The sequence below is a fragment of the Nicotiana sylvestris genome, chromosome 4 (genome assembly GCF_000393655.2).
Source record: "Nicotiana sylvestris chromosome 4, ASM39365v2, whole genome shotgun sequence".
NCBI classification, from domain to species: Eukaryota; Viridiplantae; Streptophyta; class Magnoliopsida; order Solanales; family Solanaceae; genus Nicotiana; species Nicotiana sylvestris.
This window is the reverse complement of record NC_091060.1, coordinates 29,353,190-29,374,356: the sequence shown is the minus strand read 5'-3', so window position 1 is coordinate 29,374,356 and position 21,167 is coordinate 29,353,190. Positions and strand designations below refer to the sequence as shown.

General features: G+C 35.1%; 3 protein-coding genes across 28 annotated transcripts; 2 read left to right on the top strand and 1 right to left on the bottom strand.

Annotated features, from left to right (window-relative positions):
- Positions 1-246: 246 nt before the first annotated feature.
- On the bottom strand, positions 247-8,666 carry LOC104225400 (pentatricopeptide repeat-containing protein At1g03100, mitochondrial). 21 transcript variants are annotated; one of them, XM_009777216.2, is made up of 6 exons: positions 8,560-8,666; positions 7,314-8,067; positions 4,202-7,207; positions 945-1,234; positions 687-871; positions 247-597 (listed from the first exon to the last, which is right to left on the bottom strand). In XM_009777216.2, exon 3 carries the CDS (start codon positions 7,169-7,171, stop codon positions 4,841-4,843), a length of 2,331 nt encoding a protein of 776 aa, XP_009775518.1. In that variant the 5' UTR covers positions 7,172-7,207; positions 7,314-8,067; positions 8,560-8,666; the 3' UTR covers positions 247-597; positions 687-871; positions 945-1,234; positions 4,202-4,840. The 21 variants fall into 21 exon arrangements, with proteins under 21 accessions (XP_009775518.1, XP_009775539.1, XP_009775494.1 ...); XM_009777237.2 differs by having other exon boundaries at positions 988-1,234; XM_009777192.2 differs by having other exon boundaries at positions 687-1,070; positions 1,190-1,234.
- A 933-nt stretch (positions 8,667-9,599) lies between these two features.
- LOC104225361 (uncharacterized) lies at positions 9,600-14,816 on the top strand. Of its 6 annotated transcripts, XM_070171868.1 has the most exons (8): positions 9,600-9,871; positions 9,986-10,089; positions 10,666-10,893; positions 11,883-12,092; positions 12,195-12,252; positions 12,359-12,457; positions 12,537-12,870; positions 14,558-14,816. In XM_070171868.1, exons 3-6 carry the CDS (start codon positions 10,768-10,770, stop codon positions 12,370-12,372), a joined length of 408 nt encoding a protein of 135 aa, XP_070027969.1. In that variant the 5' UTR covers positions 9,600-9,871; positions 9,986-10,089; positions 10,666-10,767; the 3' UTR covers positions 12,373-12,457; positions 12,537-12,870; positions 14,558-14,816. The 6 variants fall into 6 exon arrangements, 2 of the variants coding, with proteins under 2 accessions (XP_070027969.1, XP_070027968.1); XR_710572.2 differs by lacking the exon at positions 10,666-10,893 and having other exon boundaries at positions 9,608-9,871; positions 12,195-12,457; XM_070171867.1 differs by lacking the exons at positions 12,195-12,252; positions 12,359-12,457 and having other exon boundaries at positions 9,609-9,871.
- A 2,017-nt stretch (positions 14,817-16,833) lies between these two features.
- LOC104225354 (PHD finger protein MALE STERILITY 1) lies at positions 16,834-20,863 on the top strand. The gene is made up of 3 exons (XM_009777129.1): positions 16,834-17,342; positions 18,396-18,708; positions 19,298-20,863. Exons 1-3 carry the CDS (start codon positions 17,024-17,026, stop codon positions 20,664-20,666), a joined length of 2,001 nt encoding a protein of 666 aa, XP_009775431.1. The 5' UTR covers positions 16,834-17,023; the 3' UTR covers positions 20,667-20,863.
- Positions 20,864-21,167: the final 304 nt, after the last annotated feature.

Genomic DNA, 21,167 nt, shown 5'->3' with positions numbered 1-21,167 from the left:
ACTGAAACTTTCCGCGTGTTGGAGTTCCAACATAATATGCTAGAAATTCATACACAGGTGCGCCAATCTCCAGTATATTATGCTGGAACTTTCCACGTTGCAGCAAAATAGTGCTATTTTTCAATGACTTTGCAAACGCTGGCTATTTTTGAATGACAAGTCCGAAAACTAACTAACCCGTGCTATTTTTACGGAAAAAGAAAAAAAATCAAAGAAATATAAATATAGTTAAAAGTTGAAGCATCATTTTCCTTTCGCACTCTCCATTCAACTATATTAATGAATTCACACACACACAAAATAGTTACATTAAATTATCAAAGTCTTCAAAGGCAATAAAACACAACAATCTAAACACCTTCATAGTTCATACCGAACTCAAAATACAACAATAAATTATAGCCAACTAATCCTTAGAACATAACACGTACTAGAGGAAAAGTTAACTAAAATACAGAATCCCTCTAATTATTAGCTGCAAACAATAGAGCACAAAATATTGCACAATAATTAGGAGATATCAAATTACACTTTGATGAATTAACCATATCAATTCACAATAACTTCTCTATGTCATCACATTTCGAACCGTTTTACCTGCACAAAACCATAAGTAGAAGTAAATCTTACATATAATTGATAGGATCATTAACAATTCTGCTAGAGGTTAAAGCTTAGAAACACACCAAAGAACAAGGCGAAGAATGCTCAATGCCAGCGGAAGATCTACTAGATACATTGCAGGAGGCCCTCATGATTCAGCGGGTCGTCTCTAGCCAAGGCAGCTCTTTCTTCCAATGATCTTTCATCTTTGACTTAGAGGAATGGTAAAGAAGCGACTCAGCACCATAATCCCCCAATGAAATTAAACCTAAAGCAATAGAAAGATAAACAAGACATACACAAGTGAACTAGGAAGGGACAAGTAACAGCAAGAAGTTTACATATTAAAAGTATAAGCCTTTCAGTGGTCCAATAAAAAGTCACCAGATTCTGTAGAAAGTTTATTTCTTAGAGAATAAGTCTCAAAGTTTTCTGATCGTTCAGTGTTGCATCCATTCTCGAAATATCTATATTCAATCAAAAGTCACCAAAATCAGTATACTGTAGCTCAAATTAGAAACTTGATTGGATTTGTAAAGAGTTGTAAACTTAAAAATATAAGTCTCAGTTTTCAATCAAAACTTACCAGAATCAGTACGCTGTAGCTGAAAGTAGAAGCTGTATTGGATTTCTGAGGAGTTGAGTTTTTGAAAAATAGTCAGATTTTGACCCGATTTGATTAGTTTGATCTAGACTAACATTAGAAAACCTTATTGTTCCGCGGACTCTCCAAAATAATGCCGCGTCCTCCAAAAATATACTACTTTTAGAAGATCCGACAAGCACCCAAAGATATTTTCGGAGAGTCCGGGCAATATAAAGAAAACCACAAGAAAATTGTTCAACCTAAAAAAGAATGAATTAACAATAGAACAAATGTTTCTCTTATGCCATTTTCAAGGGCAAAAAAATGTCAAAATCCATAGTAATAAACTAATTAATTTTACACCGTCCTATACAAATCTGAGATAGGACTTTTCTTCCGTTGATATTCAGATAGTTCCTCTCAATCTTCTGTAGCAAAATTATTATCAAATTTCACGCTTAGAATCAAATAATGTTCTTTTAATTTTTGATATACACTCCCCCATGCAAGAGGAATCATTTCATGGAAAAATGAATAGTGGAAGGGGAAGAGGAAGAAATAGCTAATCTCAAGAATACAATACCTGAATTATTATAAGATTGAAGGCTGTCAAATTTGGCCCAGGCCCAAATGACTCACCCAATCCGCCCAAGGTTGGACTGGTTATTGATTCACCCATTTATAAAACTCAACCCATCTTGACCCAATGCATCTCAACCCATTTAAAGTTGGGCTAACTTTTAGCCCAAATTATCTTAGAAATAACTTTTTTTTGTTTGATATGTTATATATAAGGCCAAATGGCCTCATGGCCACTTAAACTTGTATAGCATGAACTTACACTTTTCCCATTTGAACACTCCAACTTGACAAAATTGGTACTAATAAACACCGTTGACCGTTGACCATGTATATGTAAAAGTGGTGCAACTGACATGGCTAAATTGTGTGCAAATCACGCTGCCAAGGTGCGTGGACAGTGTTTTTTATATTAAAAAAATATTACAATTAGAATAAAATATAAATAAGAAAGAAAGAAAAAAGGAAAAGGAAAAAAGACCTTTCCCTCTCCCCTTCTCTTATCCCCTGCCCTCCCACCTCTCTCGTCTCCCCCAGCAAACTCCCACCCCTTTTCTGTAATTTTTTTAATTTTCTATACTAATTTCCCAGCCCCTCCCCTTTCTCCATTTCTTTTTCCCTTCCTCTTCCCCTTCAATAATATTTTCTTTCATTTGCTAGTCTCCACCCACCTTTTCCGTCCTAACCTCCCTCAACCACCGGTGGTCGGAAGATAGTCTGAACTTTGTCGTTGTTCTATCATCGATTTAATCTTCGCTAAAATAGCAGCAAAAAAGGGCAGATATTTGCAATGGTATTGGGCGACCTCCACTATTTCAAAATTATGAATTTCTATTGATTTTTTTTGTGAAATTCCAAAATTAATTAATTTTTTGTTATGGTGAGAACAATGAAGAAAAAGAGACATGAGAAAAAAGAAAGAGTAAGGAAAGGAAGGGAGGTGGGTGAACAGAGAAGAGGGATTATTGGGTACAGGTTACTGGGATAAGTGTGAGGTGTTTTTCATTTTTTCTTTTTGCATTTGTAACTTCTTTTTTTGCTGATTTAGTATTTAAAAATGGGACCCACAAATAATACATGTCAAGTAATAAATAATATAGCATATGACGTGTTGTACATGTCAGCGCAATTGATATACACACTCTGCTGGATGTATTTATTAGTATCCATTCCGTTAAGTTGGAGTGTTGAAATGGGAAAAGTGTAAGTCCATGTATCGGGTTTACAAACTGATACAAGTTTAAGTGGCCACGAGGCCATTTGACCTATATAACCATAACAAAAGAAAAAAAGTCTTATTTAATAATTATAATTCATAAGAAAAGAATACATTAATTAAAGTTTGGTAGAGTTGGGCGGGTTGAGCTATGACCCAAATTTTAGCCCATCTTGACCCAGCCCATCCTAGCCCAAGTAAGTTTTGATAAGCTCATTTATTGACTCAGCCCATTTTGAGCCACCCAAAATCGGCTCAACCCGCTCATTTGACACCCCTAATTTACAGCAAGGATTAGCTTAGCAACTAATGGATTTAGGCAAAATATGTAGCCCCACCAAGTCAAATGCAACTAAAGTTCGAGTCAGAATCCTTTAGCTACTCCTTATAAAAAAAAAAAAAATCCTTTAGCTACTGAAATGTAAACTACTAGGTGTCATTATTTTGATATCAATAATTGTTATCGGTTAAAATAGGGAAGCAACATTGTTCTAAATCAAGCTTTTCACAACAACCAATACAACAAAATAGAAATGACATAAGACTTATCTTAAAAATCACACGAGCCTGAAAGCACAGCCGGAAACTAAAGACAGACGACTAAATGTGTATAAACCATATAGTATACTCCCTCCGTTTCAATGTATTTGAACCTATTTCCTTTTTAGTCCTTTCACTATTTGGAAACAATTTAACTTTATGCAATGATTTATAGCCGCACAAAATATATGTGCCTCATTTTACACAAGTTCAAAAGTCTTCTCTCTTTTCTTAAACACCGTGCCCAGTCAAATGGATTCACATAAATTGAAACGGAGGGAGTATCATTTAAGCTTCAATATGACATATAAATAACAGGCCTCTGGAATAAAGGTCTCTAGTTTCTCCGGTATACTTTCGGATGGGAACACATGTTAACGTCTAAATCTGGAGGGCTTGAATTATTCTAGTAAACAAATGCTATTAATTTTTTGATAAGGTTGACTAATGCTTTTAATGTAAGATAAAGATACTAAACTTATGGATAGATGATAGCTAAGACTGTAAGTGGCTATGGGAACTGAACAAACACATAAAATTCATGAAATGGCAAGTGCAGATCACTTCATTGGAAAAAGAAAAACAGAAAGCAACAGAAATGAGAAAGTTGTTATGCAAAGCACTACAGAGAAATAGAGTTTCCAACAGTATTAAAATTCGAGAGAATTCTCTTTTACCTGTCACTATTGGAGCTTGCCGAATCATCTGTCCCAAATACTTCAGTTCAGCAAATTTGTGTATCTGTTGAAGGTTCCCTTAAATGAATCATGATGAGTAGCAGAAGGGAAATGGCAGTGCTATTTGAGACATTGGTTTAGCAGAAACTAAACCCCTCTTTTGGATGTTAATAATGTAGGCACCTCGGGCATAAGCCATTTGATAGAAAATTAATGCATCCTTACAATTAAACAGATGGATTTCTTATCGTAAAGCAAAATAAATGCTTCACTCTGAACCTCGGGTGGAAATCACTCCAGAGCACAAAAGAAACAGATGATCTTCAATCATTGACTAAATCATGATGGGCACACTGTTATAAGCAATGGACTGATTTTCAAAATCAACCATCATTAAGACGATTTCCTCAAAAGCATGCAAGCCATTTTATGATAACAAGGACCTAATGATCAGAAATTGATAATGACAAAGAAAACCACAGAGATGGCTTGATCTACTAGCATCAAGTGATGACGGGTAGGGAACATATGGATCAACATGTAGCTTCATTCATTTCGCTGACATCCCATTTAGGAATTATCGGAGCAATAAGTTCTAATATTAAGGGTCATATCCTTGAGGCAACAGACAATGAATCTTCAGCATAACCCAGCCCATCTCTTAAAGTTCAATGCTGCCTCTCTCTTTTTCATCTGGGTTTCTGACTGGAATTTTGGAGCCTTTCCCTTGTAGAGTGTTTTATGATACTTTAAGAAGAGGGTACGGTACTTGTACTTGTCAATAAACATATTACCTTTATCCATCATCTCCACAACTTCATTTGCTCGAACAAAGAAACCACCTCTAACAAATGTATAAAGCACAGCATCTAACAGTTCCTGATCAAACTTCATTCCACTAGAAAAAGCAAGAGACTTCATTTCACCCCATAGTTCCGTCACCTCCACGTACTTTCCACCAATGGCAGCATAACCTGTGACCAGAGAATGAAAAGTCTGTGCATTTGGAGCATGTCCCAAACTCCTCATCTTCTTAAAAGCCTTTTCAGCATCTTGCAACAACCTCTTTTTGCAGAAAAAGTGAATTACGTTATTCCAATCATGAACTCCGTAATCTACTTTTTGTCCTTCCTTGATTTCATGCAAAAGCGTCATCATTAAACTAGCTTCACCTCCTTCTGCAGACCCTTTGACCAATTTCTCAAATTCTTGATGACCCGTTCTTGGTATCCTAGTCTCCTTCATCTCTTTGAACAGGTCAAGGGCGCCTTGAGTGTCCTTCTGAAGCGCCTTGGACTGGATCAATACTTTGTAACAGCTTGCATCTACCTGAACCCCAGCTTTACGAGCATCTCTAAGAAGAGAAGCAATTTCCCCAGCTCGGTTCTCTTTACAGTATGCTTTCAGAAGAGACGAATAAACAGAAGAACCAGTTCTAACGCCAGCCAAGCGCATTTCATCCAGTAGGTCATGTGCCAGATCTAACCATCCGAGTGAAATACAAGAGTTTATCACATGAACCAAGGCAGAATCATCAACTGAAACTGGAGAATCTTCTTTCTCTGCCTTTATTAGAAATTCTGCAAGATCTTTTGTTCTCCCAGCTTCTAAGAAAGCCTTTACCAATTTAACGTATAATTTCTCAGTAGGCTGGAGAATACCACGTTCACTGGTAATAAATTCAATTTGCTTCTGCAACTTAATTACCAAGACATCAAGTAAGTCTTTAGCAATAATCTGCAGCTTTAAAAACTTTCTGTCTCTACAGAGATCTTCGTATGATACTAAGTTTTCTGATCCATTCGGATTTCGATAAAATGCATCATCGAGGGGAACATTTGCAAGTGATGAATTGCCACTTCTAGAAGCTTCGAGCAGCAAATTAGCTACACCAAGAGAATTTTTAGCTTTCTCTGCCTTGCGAAGCATTTCTAAAACCATGTGGGATGCAGATTCAAGATCTCCAAATTTTAAGTAGCACGAAAGCAAACAATTATAGAACTGACGGAACTGCATGTCAGTCACATTAGGGACCTCTTCCATGTCTCTCTTAAGCTTCTTGAGCTCCTCCCTTCGTCCATTCTTCTCATAAATATGAGCCATTATGATCAGTAAGGTAGGATCAGCTTTCAAGTTGATTCGAGGCATCATGTCAAGGAGCTGCTCTGCTTTTCTAGTAGTTCCAAACAGAAGACATCCAGCCAAAGCAATGTTAAAACAAGTGGTATTTGGCTTCATGGAAAGTAGAGGTTCGTTGCTCTTTTTACGGGGATCGACTCTTCCATCTTGAAACAAGTAACCTATTTCAAGAATCAATTCAACAGCAAGGTACGCTCCATTAGAGGTTTGTGACATATAAGCCAGGATTGCAGACCAAGCACTCACAGGTGGATACTGTTCTGTTTCCACAAGCTTCCTTACAAGAGTAGATGCGGGAATAGGTAATCTGCATTTGGCAAGGACTAAAGAGAGATAGATAAGAGCGTTCCTTCCAAGTAAGTCATGCTTGTTCTCCTCAAATGCCTGTTCAACCAAAGCATAAGCCTTCTCCAGCCATCGAAGATCTGAGCTTTCGGCAAAAGCTGCTACAAGTTTATTAACAATTGATTTTCTAGGAAACCCGGCCATTTGTATGTGCCGCTCATACAAAACCCACGCATCATCAAGTTTATCTTCATCAATCACATTTTCTAACTCCTCAGACATTTTACCGAGGTCTTGAGCCTGGACTAAGATTGTCCCAGCAATGGTAGAAAATGGAGCAGTCTGAGCAAACGCAGTGCAGCCGACTCCACTCTGAATCTCTATGTTTCCTCGACTGAAGCCACCTAACCGATTGACAAACTCACTACTCCAACCAGACTGAATTGTGTGTTTGAAAACTACATAATGACCATTGACAGCAATCAACCGGAGCAAAGAAAAGGGGCAAGCTGCTATCCCGAGGTTCAACTTCCTGAGAGCGATCATTTTCTCCAAGTAGCATTCCTAGTTCTTCACTTCATGCTGAATCTTGCCGAATAATTAAAAGAATCAGAATGTTAGAGATTAATTACCAAGTTCTTTTTCTTTTGGTTCAAAATCAATATACCAATTTTCCTGACATGCTCACCTTAACTCAGGAGGGGATATCTTGAGTTCATGGATTTCAGATGCTACGATTTCCTATATGACTTGAAATATACCATTTCAATACAAGTGGCTAAAACTCGCAATATGATGACAAATATTGCACTTTTATGGCATTATTCTCTTTTTCTATTTATATATTAAGAAGATATCAGTAGATTAACATCGGAACCAAATAAAATCACATATTAACTTGCAAATATAATAACGAAGCATACAAATTGGAGTTGCTAATTCTTTATGCAGTGAAAGTAGACCCTGAGCTTGGCAACCACAATTCAAAATTCGTGTTCTACAACTAAAAAGCATGCTGAACGTTTGCAATAAAAATGATTAACATTACACCTTTAGATAACCAAATTCCCATTTTTCTTTTTCATACTAAGAAGATTTGAGAGTAACCAATATAAGAAGTAAACAAGAATGCAAAATTAACTTCTAAAAATCATAAAAAAGGTATAAATCAAACTTGAATCTTTCATTATGTAGTGATAGTATACACTAACCATGATAACCCCAAACCCAAACCCGATGAATATATAATAGATGTCTTCACATACACACTTATCACCAAAATAAAAGGCAACCCGGTGCACAAGGCATCATGCATTCACGCACGGTTCGGGAAGGGCCGCTCCAAGAGAGTGTGATGTAGACAGCTTCCCTTAATGCAAGCATTAGTAGCTGCTTCCAAGGCTCAAACTCCGTGACCTAGTTGCTCCAAGGCTCCCTTCACGCTTATCACCAAAATATAGTAGTTAGTTAAAATGCATCTCACCTTAATATATGATTAACCATAGTAAATTAGTATGGTTTGGTGTAAACACCGGGTGCAGGTAAATTTTGAATTCGTGTTTTACTATTAAAAAAGAATGCTGAAAACCAGCAAAATAATGATAAAGATTACACCTTTATGGACTTATCCTCCTTTTTTATTTCTTTTTTTCAATTAAGAATATCCCAGGACACTAATTAACATGGAAAGCTAAAATGCATATTAAATTGGAAAAATCAGAAATTGAAGTTGATACTCCTTATGCAGTAACTAACAGTAAACACCAAAAGGACAAAACCCAGTTCACAGATTATTGTATTACCACTAAAAAGAATGCTGAAAACTAAAAATATAATTATAAAAAAATGCACTTTTTATGGCATTCTCCTTTTCTTTTCTTTTCATTTTCTATTAAGAATATTTACAACTAAAGAGCATTAGAAAAAGGGATTACCACAGATGACAAAAAGGGAACTCACAGCTTGATTTTCGGCGGAGAGAAGCAAAAGTTCGCCGGAGACGGAGAGCGTTGCTAAACTTGGCAGAAAAAGAAAGACGACTGAGGAAAAATTGTTGCTGGGCCAAACATTAACTGAAAGTTGGGCCTATCATCCAATTGGGCCTCCAATGTTATTACTCTCTTTTCTGGGCTTTTAACACATTTTGCAGATCAGCCTATTTTAACAATAGGGAGAAATTCAAAATAGCCAGATTTACAAGTGGTCATTCAAAAATAGCCACAGTTTCAAAAGTAATAGAAATTTAGCACTGTTCATGTTAAGATAAATCTGAACGAAAACACTGCTTCAAATCTGGAAAATACTCCAGCATAATATACTGGAGTTCCAGCATAAGTATACTGGATCTCCAACATATCACAATGGAGTTCCAGCATAAGTATACTGGAACTCCAGCATATTATAATGGAGTTTCAGCATAAGTATACTTGAACTTCAGCATAATATAATGGAGTTCCAGCATAATATACCGGTCCAATATAACATGTTAGAAGTTCATACATAGGTGCTTCAATCTCCAGTATATTATGCTGGAACTTTCCGCGTGTTGGAGTTCCAACATAATATGCTGGAAATTCATACATAGGTGCACCGATCTCCACTATATTATATTGGAGATCCCTGTTGCAGCAAAAATAGTAACTATTTTTTACTGACTTTGCAAACGCTGGCTATTTTTGAATAACCAGTCCGAAAACTCGTTAGTCCGTGCTATTTTAACAATAATTATAGTTGCTAGCTAAATATACAAAGAAATATACAACTGATAATATATAATACACAACAAGAAAAAGCCTTATTAGGGACTATCATTTAGCGACCAATTTTAAATATGATCCCTAAAAGTGTACTTACATCGATGAGAATTTATTTGGTCTTTAAAAGACAAATTTATTTTTTAAATACACGACCATACTTATTCTAGTCTATACAAAAGTTAATATCTGGTCTATAATAATTGATTTCGGCGGGATAGCGCGCGAAACTAACGAAAAAAGTAATGAAAAAAAAGAAGGCAAAATGCTCCAAAATTTCACGGTAATCCCTCCAAATTCACTTTCACGCTTAATCCCTCCAAAATAGTTTCACAAAATCCCTAAACTTCTAAGAGACAAAACTAAAAAGTAGGCCATCAAAATTCCTAAGAGGCTCGCTGCTAATCTTCATCAAAGTTCAGAAGTTGCAGAGAACTCAAAAGTTAGGTTGGTGCGAAAATTCATCTTTCTTAGATTATCCGCCTAATCAATAGTGAGTTCAATTTCTTTTTCTTTAATCAGTTATGTTTCTTCTTTCTTCTTCGTCTTGTTTTTCCCAATTGAATCAGAAATTGGAAAAAGGGTTCTACAATTTTTGTTTCTTTAGTTGTTTTTTGCAACATCCGCGCGACTGACGGTGGACGGCAGCAAGCGGCGAACGGCAAGGCAACAGGCGGTGTACGGCAGATTTGTGACGGGCCCATCTTCTAGGTTAGTTTCTATCTCTATTTCTCCTTTTCTTATTACCTCTTTGTGATTTATGAGTAAGTTCTGATTGACTCTTAATTTGGCCATGGATGGCCATTAAAGGTTTAGCCACGAATTTTTGCTTTTTTACCTTTGCACGATGAACATCAAGGTTCAGCAATGGATGTAATATTCAAGACTATTGGATTTGGCGTTACTCTGTTAGCCTTTGGGTTATTGAGTTCCTGATTGACACTGATTTTATGAAAAGTGATTATGGCCTCAATGTTGAGATTTCAGCCTACATTTTGAAAGTGATTAAGAGAGAACCTTTAGTGTTTCATCAAAGAGAGCAGTGCAAAACTTCACTGGTTGAATGGGGTAGTAACCAGCTAGCTTGTGCTGTAGCTAACATAGAAAGAAAAATAAATTGTGTGTTAATTCAACTCGTGATTATTCAAGTCATTTGATTTTCTTATCGGATTCTAGGTACTTTTACACTCTAAAAAGAGTTGTTGCTTATTGCTATGTAGTCCGTGTTCAAGATCAAGTTATCCTTTGGTACTTGTTTTTCTGACTCATTGTTTTTTGGTATGACAGTTGGTGGTACCATAAGGCAAAAACCAAATGCCTAACATTTGTTGCTCTATCTTCCTTACCCTTCACCCTTCCAATTTCTAGTAATGTTTTCTGTTGTAAGCTATGTTGCTCGAATTCTCCAAAAGTGTTGGTGGGTGCATGTCGGATCATCCAAAAAGAGTGAAATTTTTGAAGGATCCACACGGATGCGGTAGCTATTTGGAGAGTCCGCCCAACATAGGTTGTAAGGTACTAGACTTAGTGACTGACACTGGTTACTGCATAACAATAACCAAATTGATTTGTTGTAGTAGACTAGTAGTTACACCTTGCTTTGCTCTCCTCTACTTGTATTTTGAAGTAGTACCTAAGTAATGAGGTATTGATCACACCATTCTCCTTGGATAATTCCAAAAAGCACTGATTATCCTATCTAGTTCACAAGCACAGGATACCAAGGTATCCTGCCCACCAAGAATGGAGCAAATGAGCTACTGGTTGGACTTTGGAGCAAATGCCCATCTAAGAATTCCCTTTCTAAAGAGAATTAGTATATCAACTGTATATAATCCTTTTTGAATTGCTAGTTGCCGTAATAGTAGATAAAAAGTTGGTGTTAACTTCATTGAAATGATAGCTTAGTTGCCGTAATAGTAGATAAAAAGTTGGTGTTAACTTCATTGAAATGATAGCTTAGCTGTTCTCTTTAATTGTTCTATATTCTGAAAGGGGTATCAGCATTTGCGAAAAAACACTTTATCTTTACCAATGAGCAAGTTTAACTTTAGAATGAATATACATGCAGCTGTTTCATTCATGAAATAGCTAGAGAATATAAACTAAGGTGTTGAATATAAAAACTTTTAATATGTTAGCAAATTCTACCATACTGCCTTAAAAGACCTTAGCAGGCCATGATTAAGTAGTTAAAATGCAGTTCCTAATAGTAGACATCAGATTGAATACTTGTTTCATAAATTTGCATCAAACTGTCAAATTTGGTTATTAACCTCAAATTCATAAATAAGTATTCAAATCACATGTATTATGTATGTAATTACACTTTGATTGTTCATCAAACGTTACTGTTGCTGCATGTTCTATGTTCTAAATTCACAAAATTGAAATAAATGTAAGGTATTTATTAATTCAAGCCTTATTGTAGAACTATGTTTTCTTCTATCACATGGAGTTTCTGTGATGATATTGGATATCAATCTATGTTTGATGTATTGCAGGATAAATTTGAGAGTGATGACATGGATATACATCGTGATCATATTTTGGGATGGATGAAAGAGTTATGGAACAAACGGAGAGGACAATTGCATACAAAATATGTGAAGGGTAAGCCAATCCAAGAGGTTCTTAAGAATGTGCCCAAGGGGGTAGACAAGAAACAATGGGAGTGGTTGGTAAAGGAACATTTTTCTACAGAAAGTTTTCAGGTTTGACATAATACCTAATTATGTAATTTTATTTTATACAGTGATCTTTTAATTGATAATTTATTTATAGCATATGAATTTAATGTTGTCACTCAAATATAGGCGAGAAGTAACAGGAATGCAGCAAATATAACTAAGTTGAAGATGCTTCATCATATTGGTAGCAAGCCAATTAGAGAGATTATTTATCAAAAGATATTATCATCAAATATATTTTTGCTTAATATTGACGAGACATTATTTGACATATTTACTTTTATGTAAAGGACGGAAAAGATGACTAACCACCAGATTTGGCAACTATTTTCTTTGAGACTCGCAAGAAGAATAACACACTTGTCGATGCTGAAACAATCGAGAAACATGTGCATTTGGTTAATTGAACATGTTCTTTACTTTTAGTTATTATGGAATCTGACAAAAAAATTTCTATATACTTTGTAGGCTCAAATCAAGGAATTGGTGCAGTCTGAACCGTCACTTCCTAACATAGAGATTGTAGAAAAATGCTTTGGACCTCAAAGTCGTAGTCATGTATTTGGCTTTGGGGGGTGGATTAAAGGCGAAAGATTTGAAAGGTGGAACTACCTCAAAAACTGAATTATTGGCTAAGCTACATTCAACTGAAAATGAAAACCAGTCTTTGAAGGATCGTCTGTCTAACTTCGAAAATGAGATGAGAGAACTGAGAAAAATAAAAGAATTAGTATTAGCGTAACAAACCAATTTCCAGCCTCCAGCTCAGGGGAATGACTATTCGGATCCTTGATGATACTAGGTGAGTAACAACTTACATGAAACCTCAATTTATTTTATTGATTTAAGTGTATGTAATTGTATATCATTTGCGGAATTTATTCTTCTGTTAATTACGAATTTCATCGGTGTCAATTTGATCTGCGTTTTCCTCTACACTTGTCTTTGATTTCTTCGTCTGGTCAGCCACCATTTTCAGCAACCCTAGAGCTGGTTTCTTCACCAGGTTTTTCCTAATCACCTTGAGAATCTTGTTCTGTTGCAACATCTCATGGGAAATGTTGAGTGGCAAGTCATTAGAGTCAAACTCTTGTAGAAAGAGGTATACTCATCCTTGGTGATCTCCTCTGGTTTACGCAACCAGATCTCGCTTCCGGTAAATAGTAAATAAGGCTTTTTAGCTTTAGCTCCCTGCGTTCTGTTCAGTGCTTTATCTACTAAGTGCCTATACTACTGGTTTTGCTTTCAGTAATCTCAAAAAATTACTAAGTTGTGTGTGTGTGGGGGGGGGGGGATGACGTGCTTGAAACAAACGCATCTCAATCGATCTCTCTATCATGAATTCTACACTTTCTGGTTTTGCTCTTTCATACATATTCGTGCCATATATATATATATATATATATATATATATATATGGAGAGAGCTAGGTGATCACATAAATACATTGTGACTGGTAAACTAGTGTGTTATTTATATATATACTTAACACAATGGCCTAGCCAGACAACCGCGTGTCGACATACTGGTTTCATTTACTACATTTGTAAATGAAGACTGGTTTACGCAACCAGATTGATTTCTGCTTGTTGATGAGCTGCACACGTGAGAAACCTCTTTAATCTTCTTTTTCTTTCCTTTCTCCTTCTCTTTATCCTCATCAACCTCCTCAACAGCACCCTCCTCATCTCTCTTGAGCTCATCATCTTCATCGACAAGAGCAAATAGGTGAGATGAGGCACCACCATTGACCCAGAACTGCTCGTTTCTCCACCAGTTATCAATACTAACACCTCCCAATTGCATCTCAAGAACACTCGTGGCAGCAATCATTATGAAAAGTCCTATGAAAAGAATGCTAGCATAATTGCTAATCTGCAAACCGCAATGACTTTTCAGCAAAAATATCATGCGATGAGTTGACTGCTGTGATGCATTATTTTAGTTATGCCTAGTTATAAAAGATTCTGGAACTGAAAAAGAGTATCAAACTTTCAAACTGGTGGCCTAATCAATAGTCCTGGACAAATATATAAAGACAAGAAATTGGAGCAGCTGTCTCCTTCTAGGTATAGCACAACCAAAATAATCCCCAATGTACTTTAGACTCGTGATCTATTGCTTGAGTTTTAGCTGTCTATTGATCCCTTGTTATTTAAAATATTAAGATGAGTTACAAAGTGTCTTAAATGTTCATTGTTTGAATGGATATGCGTGTTAGATGTTTACTATGGCTGATTAATGATTGATCTCTGTGGAGTAACTTTCTGCAGCTCAGTTCAGTGACACTGTTTTACCTCTTATGTGGTTAAAATTTGCAAAGTCATCTATTTATCATTTCTTTCACTAAATTTTGTTGTCTGGGGGGGGGGGTGACAAGTCGGTTGTATCCTAATCATTGTTGAGACTATACTCTTTCCGAAAACTTGAGTATCTATACGTCTGTTATATATATTTTTTCTAACTGAAATTTCTTATTTCTTCAACAGGTTTTGGATATTGAAGCTTACTAGAAGCCGATTTTTGACGACATACAGATTAACCATCATTTTGCTGGGAATTTTAAGAAAATTTTACATTACAATCGAAAATATTATTAGTATATGTAGTTTTTTGCTAAATGTTTATGAACACAATGTTGTGACTAGCTTACATCATTGATGTACGGTGCAACTAATTAACTGATGTTGATAATTTTTGGTATTATTTTATGAAAGCAACATTATCTATATATTATAATATTCTCGATTTTCTAGTTGCAAACTAAATGTGATTTAGGGACTTGTGACTTGTTTCTTTAGGGACCAGCTCCTTCTCTGAATAGATATACCGGCCAGCTTCTAACTGCCGTGAAACGTTTTAACGACCACATTTAAACTAGTTGTGAAAACATTTTAAGGACCAGAAATTTAGTCCCTAAAATATGCAAATAAGTACCAGAAACATGGTCCTTAAAACCTATTTAACGGTCAGTTTTAAACTGGTCACGAAACTTGTTTAGCGACCATCACACTATCTCATCCTTAATGACCTTTAGCGGCGGAAGCTATAAGGACCAGATTGGTTGGTCGCTATTGAGCATTTGCGACCAATTCCTTACTTTTAAGGACCAGTTTTCCCTTCGCTATTGAGCATTTTTCTTGTAGTGATAATAATATACAACAAAATAAATATTTTCTAGCTATTATTTTGAGGGTGACTATAATATGTAAAACTTCCGTTTTTTTTTCTTCCAAATATTCTAAGGATATGCTCAGTACATTTTATCTCAAAACTATTTAGAGAGGAAAACAATTTAGTAAAAATAGCACGGGCTAGCTAGTTTTCGGATTGATCATTCAAAAATAGCCAGCATTTGCAAAGTCATTGAAAAATAGCTACTATTTTGCTGCAACACGGAAAGTTCCAGCATAATATATACTGGAGATCGGTGCACCTGTATATGAATTTCCAGCATATTATGCTGGAACTCCAACACGCGGAAAGTTTGAGTATAATATACTGGACAATCTCCAGTATATTATGCTGGACTGGTATATTATACTAGGATTCCAGTATACTGGAGTATTTTTCCAGATTTTGAACAGTGTTTTCGTTCTGATTTATCTTCACATGAAAAGTGGCTAAATTTCAATTATTTTTGAAACTGTGGCTATTTTTGAATGATCACTTTGTAAATCTGACTATTTTTGAATTTCTCCCAACAATTTATCTTCTCGTATGATTTCTTATATACTTATGTACAGTAATTTTTATTATCTATAGTACTTTTCTTGGAAGTTCTGAGGTTATAAATTTTATCTTTTATTGAACAAGTTATGTCTAAGACAAGAGGGGTTGCTCTTATGGTAAGCAACCTCCACTTCCAACCAAGAGGTTGTAAGTTCGACTCTTCCCAAGAGTAAGGTGGGAAGTTCTTGGAGGGAAGGATGCCGAGTTTCTATTGGAAACTTGAATAAGTTATGTCTGAATTCACAATGTAAATAAGGTGTTTGACTCTCTCACGCCAAATTAAACTCATGCACATAGAAGGATTATTATATGTATATCTTTTTGGAACACTATTCATATTACATAAAAAATACATTATAGATATTAAATTGAAGTATTACATAAGGAGAGTCTTGGGTACATTATCCCATTCTTTTAAGTATAACCGAGGTGGTTCGTCAAAATACACATACTACCAACAAAATAAACTCCGTCGTTAAAGCGCTTGTAACTAACACAATTTCTTGAAAAGTTGTTGTTAATCAGTGATAAATAGAATTAGCGAGTTTAACTACATATTTTGTCTGTTGCTAATCCTTATCTTTTTAGTAGTGTCAGTAAGAGTATTTTACTGGACTTTTTTTTATTTATAAATTTTATAATCCAACGATTCATTCACCTTTACTATTGCGAATAACACCTCCAACATATACCTCAGGGTCTGCTTTACATGAACCATAAATGTTTAGTTTGATAGTGATTATATGTCTTGATTAAGAGTTTATACTCAAAACTCTTACTTAAAATTAAAGGACTTAGCTAAGTAGTTGGCCAGTAATATTGTGTTAATTTTCATACTAAATATAGTACACCCCCTTAATAACGTAACTTTCAGCGTGCCTCAACTGACCTTAGAATTTGCCGGGACAACAAGCAATTTAAATGGTTAAGATTTGTCATGGCCAAAAGCATGGCTTTATTTTTTAATTGCATGCATGTAACTCTTGCTTTCTGCGATAGATTTGCAACAATTCCAATTTCTACAAACATTTCATGCTTATCAACAAGCTTGTAATTAAAATCCTTTATAAATTTAGTCCTTTTGGCAAAGTGTGTGTGATCCTTTTTATTATTTTTCTTTCTTTTTTTAACCTAGCTAGCTATAGAGGTTGGTAAGTGGTAATAAGTAACACCCTTTAAATTTTCTTGAAATTCATGTTATTTTGATTCCTCTTTGTTTCTACATGAAGGAGAAGATTAAGATGTCGAATTTAGATCTGAGTGGATCAAAGAAAAGGAAGAGAAATGATCAAAGGGTTTTTAAGTTCAAGACTTTTGGTGAACAAGGGTTTCCTACAGAGTTCATAGGGTGTAACTTTGAACAAAATGTTAAGCTTCTTTTGGAATTTGCACAGCCAGAAGAAAATGGTGATCATGCCATGGCTAGCTGGTCATTTCAGCTGGAAGTTCATCGTCATCCGCCGATGCATATATACCTGTTTGTTGTTGAAGAACCAGTTGAATTATCCCTCAGTCATCATTGCAAACACTGTAAATATATAGGTATGTATAAGCTTCTCTGTTGAAAATTATTTTTATTCAATTTTGGATAAATTGCAGATGTATCAATATGGTTTCACTTTTCTGGTTAAGGAAATTTTGATCATGACTTGGTTCAACTTAACAATTTATGTAACCCTTTTAACGTCTCGTGTATCTTCGTACGTAATGATAGGTTTTGGTTTTTGCGAAAATATAGTAATAAACTAATGCAAGCAGGCTACCTATTATAACAAGTTTTATTATATTGTCTCTGTAGCTAAGTTAAATATATTTTGACAAAGTTTCCATGATAATTGACACAAATAATTAATCTTAGCTCTCTCTAGATCTCACTTCATCTTATTGCAGTACTGCAAATGATGTGATGCTAGTGACAGTACATAAGAAGAAATACTTCGTAAAACATGTAATTTCATGTTAGGTGAGTGTCTGGTGGAAAATGGTCGTGATCAGTCCCGATACACACGTCGGAAAATCAAATAATTGAATCACTAATTTATTTTATAATTTTTTTTAAAAAAAATTTTGTGTCGGCTTTGTGCCAAGATAAATGAGAATACTTTAACAGCTTGCGAATTTCAATTTATTTGGCACGATTCTCCTTTTGAAATTGGCCTTTGTAGTAAGAAAACAATAAAACTTATATACACAGTGTAAAGAAATTTTGCATTATTCAGCACGGTTCTCCTTTTGAAATCAACCTTTGTAGTATGTTGAATCTCCACTTCTTCAATAATTATAATGTTAAATTCAAGAAAACTATAATAAAATTTATATATGCAATGAGTGTAAAGAAATTTACATTACCATTATATTTGAACTAGTCGTTCTAGCAAATAACCTGCGGTATTTTCAGGTTGCTAATCCCAATTATTAGTGTAAAAGTAATTCTTTCGCACCAAAAAAAGTTAGAATTGTTCCTCATTATGTCAAATAAATATGGGAAGAAAGAGTTGCTAGCATCAATGAAGAAAATCTATGTAATATTGTGTTTTTATTTTAGGTAGGCTGTTTTTAAATTCTCATGGTTATAGTAATTAAAATGTAGCACAGGCTGGGGAAACCATCTGATATGCAACAAGAAATATCATTTCCTGTTGCCTTCAAAGGATACAATAGCAGCTTGTTTGAGGTATGATCATCAAGGAGGCAATAATAACCAAAACACTAATTATACAGATGGAGAAATTAGAAGTAAGTCGTCGTCGAATTTGATTGAATTAGAGGGTCATATAATGCATGGTGTGTTTCACTCTAATGGTTTTGGGCATTTGCTATGTATCAATGGATTGGAAACTGGTTCTGACTTGCCTGGCCACTCTATCATGGACTTCTGGGATCGCCTTTGCATTGGACTTCGTGCAAGGTTTGTCGTCCGTTTCATTTTATGCGAACCTGTTTGACGGGACATACAATTTTAATTATTTTTTTCTTATGAGTGGTGTCAGATAAAAGTCTAAATTATTTTTAGATAGAGCCAATTCTCAACGACTAAATAAAAGCTTGTGTCTAAATATATATAAATTAAATTCTTCCTTCCAAATATCCCATCAAATTAAACTCCAGTCAGTTTACCCATAAGAGAATATGGAGGTGGGGTAAGTAACATCTTTTCCCTTAGAGATTTTACTTTCAAAGATTATAATACAAGAAATGCAAGAGGTTTAACCTTTACATAATAATCCAATACTTTCTGGTTCATATTATTTGTCTTTTAAGGTTTTTGCACACTCCTCTGTCTTAATCATACAAATATTTGTCTAAATTACTCTTTATCTTTTTTCAAACGTTTCACTAAATTAATACACTAAAGAGAAATCAACAAACATTAATACTAAATGAGTTCTTACCTTTCTAAAACATCAAACTTTTAAAACAAATTCAAATTAATAAAACGACTAATATTTGAGATTAAATGCAAAAATTAATTTTCTAATATTTTATTTATTTTGAAGGAAAGTGAGCTTAAGAGATATCTCACAGAAGAAAGGCATGGATCTAAGGCTACTCAATACAGTGGCCTATGGTGAGCCGTGGTTTGGACATTGGGGCTATAGATTTGGCCGTGGAAGTTTTGGAGTAATTCAAGAAACATACCAAAGTGCAATCAATGGCATACAAAACATGCCATTAGCCTTATTGGCACATCACATAAATAATTATGAAATATTAACAGTGTTATCAAGGTACCAAATGTTATCAGGCCATTCATTAGTCACACTTTGTGACGCCTTCCATTTCATGCTGGAGCTCAAATCGCGAATTCCAAAAGAAAGTAACCTTAGCTCGTGTTACCCGGGCCTATTGGTAGACAACACTTGTAGATGGTCACCTAAACGCGTTGAGATGGCTATTAGGGTTGTTGTGGAAGCCCTAAAAAGAGCTGATTCGCGGTGGATTTCTAGGCAAGAGGTTCGTGATGCTGCTCGTGCATACATTGGTGACACTGGATTACTAGATTTCGTGCTCAAGTCATTGGGAAATCATATTGTTGGGAAGTATTTAGTTCGTCGATGCTTAAATCCAGTAACCAAAGTTTTGGAATATTGTTTAGAGGATATATCTAAAGCATTCCCTAAACATGATCAAGGTTTTTCGGTTAATGACTCAAAAGGGAATCAACAATACAAAATCACATGGGTTCAACTTATGAAGGACATATATTTCTTGTACAAGAATATCCTAAAAGAGCTCAAGGGAATGTCAAACTACACAAGCATCTTTGCTACAATCCCAACAGCTTCTCGAATAATATTGGACACGAAATACTTCCTCAAGGAATATAAAGGGGAGGCGGATTCAAGAATTGAAGTTGACAAATCCAAGATTTATTGTGCAATTATGTTGGTAACCAAGAATGGATTTGGGGTTGAAGAAAAAGTAATGACCCCATTTGAGTGCTTCATATTAAGAAAAGATGTCACATTTGATGAGCTAAAGATTGAAGTGGTAAGAACATTTGGGAATATATATTGGGGATTAAGGAACTTTGCCATAAGATCAATTAACAATTTGAGTCCTATTATTGGTACAGAATTGGTTTTTAATGTGATGAAACCTGGAAACAAGATTGTTTTAGGAGGGATTATGTCAAATATTGATCATAATAATATAGGAATATCTGAAGGAATTAAGGATAATATTGTTGTGGATTGCCTTTGTGGGGCTAAAGATGAAGATGGTGAAAGAATGGTTTGTTGTGATATTTGTGAAGTTTGGCAACACACACGTTGTGTTAATATCCCAAACCAAGAAGCTATTCCAGATATATTTCTTTGTAGTGAGTGTGAGCAGGATATCTTACAATTTCCATCATTGCCTTAGCTAATTCTATAAGCAAAAGAAGTCTTTTGAAAAAGTTCATATATGTTAGAACTATTTATGCATTTACTACTATTTGAGTAGGAAGAAATAGTTTATGGGTATGGGAGCTGCAATAGTACTCTACTCCATCTCATACTATTGACTATTGTTTTGTTGAAATCAAAAACTAAGCAATGAGAATGGTTGTTATAATCTTCTAGATCTATATATTCCTTTGTAATAAGTGTGAGCAGGGTATTCTACGATTTCCTTCATTGCCTTAGCTAATCCTATAACCAAACGAAGATCTTTTGAAATAGTAGTTAATATTGATCAGAACTATTTATGTGTTACTGCTATTTGAGTAGGAAGAAAAGGTTTATTACAATACTACTACTATTGTTTTGTTGAAATCAAAACTACGTAATGAGAATAGTTGTCATAATCTTCTAGATCTATATATCTTGTTTGTCTATACATGTACACGTTTTATACATTTAAAGCTTATCTAAAGAGGCGGAT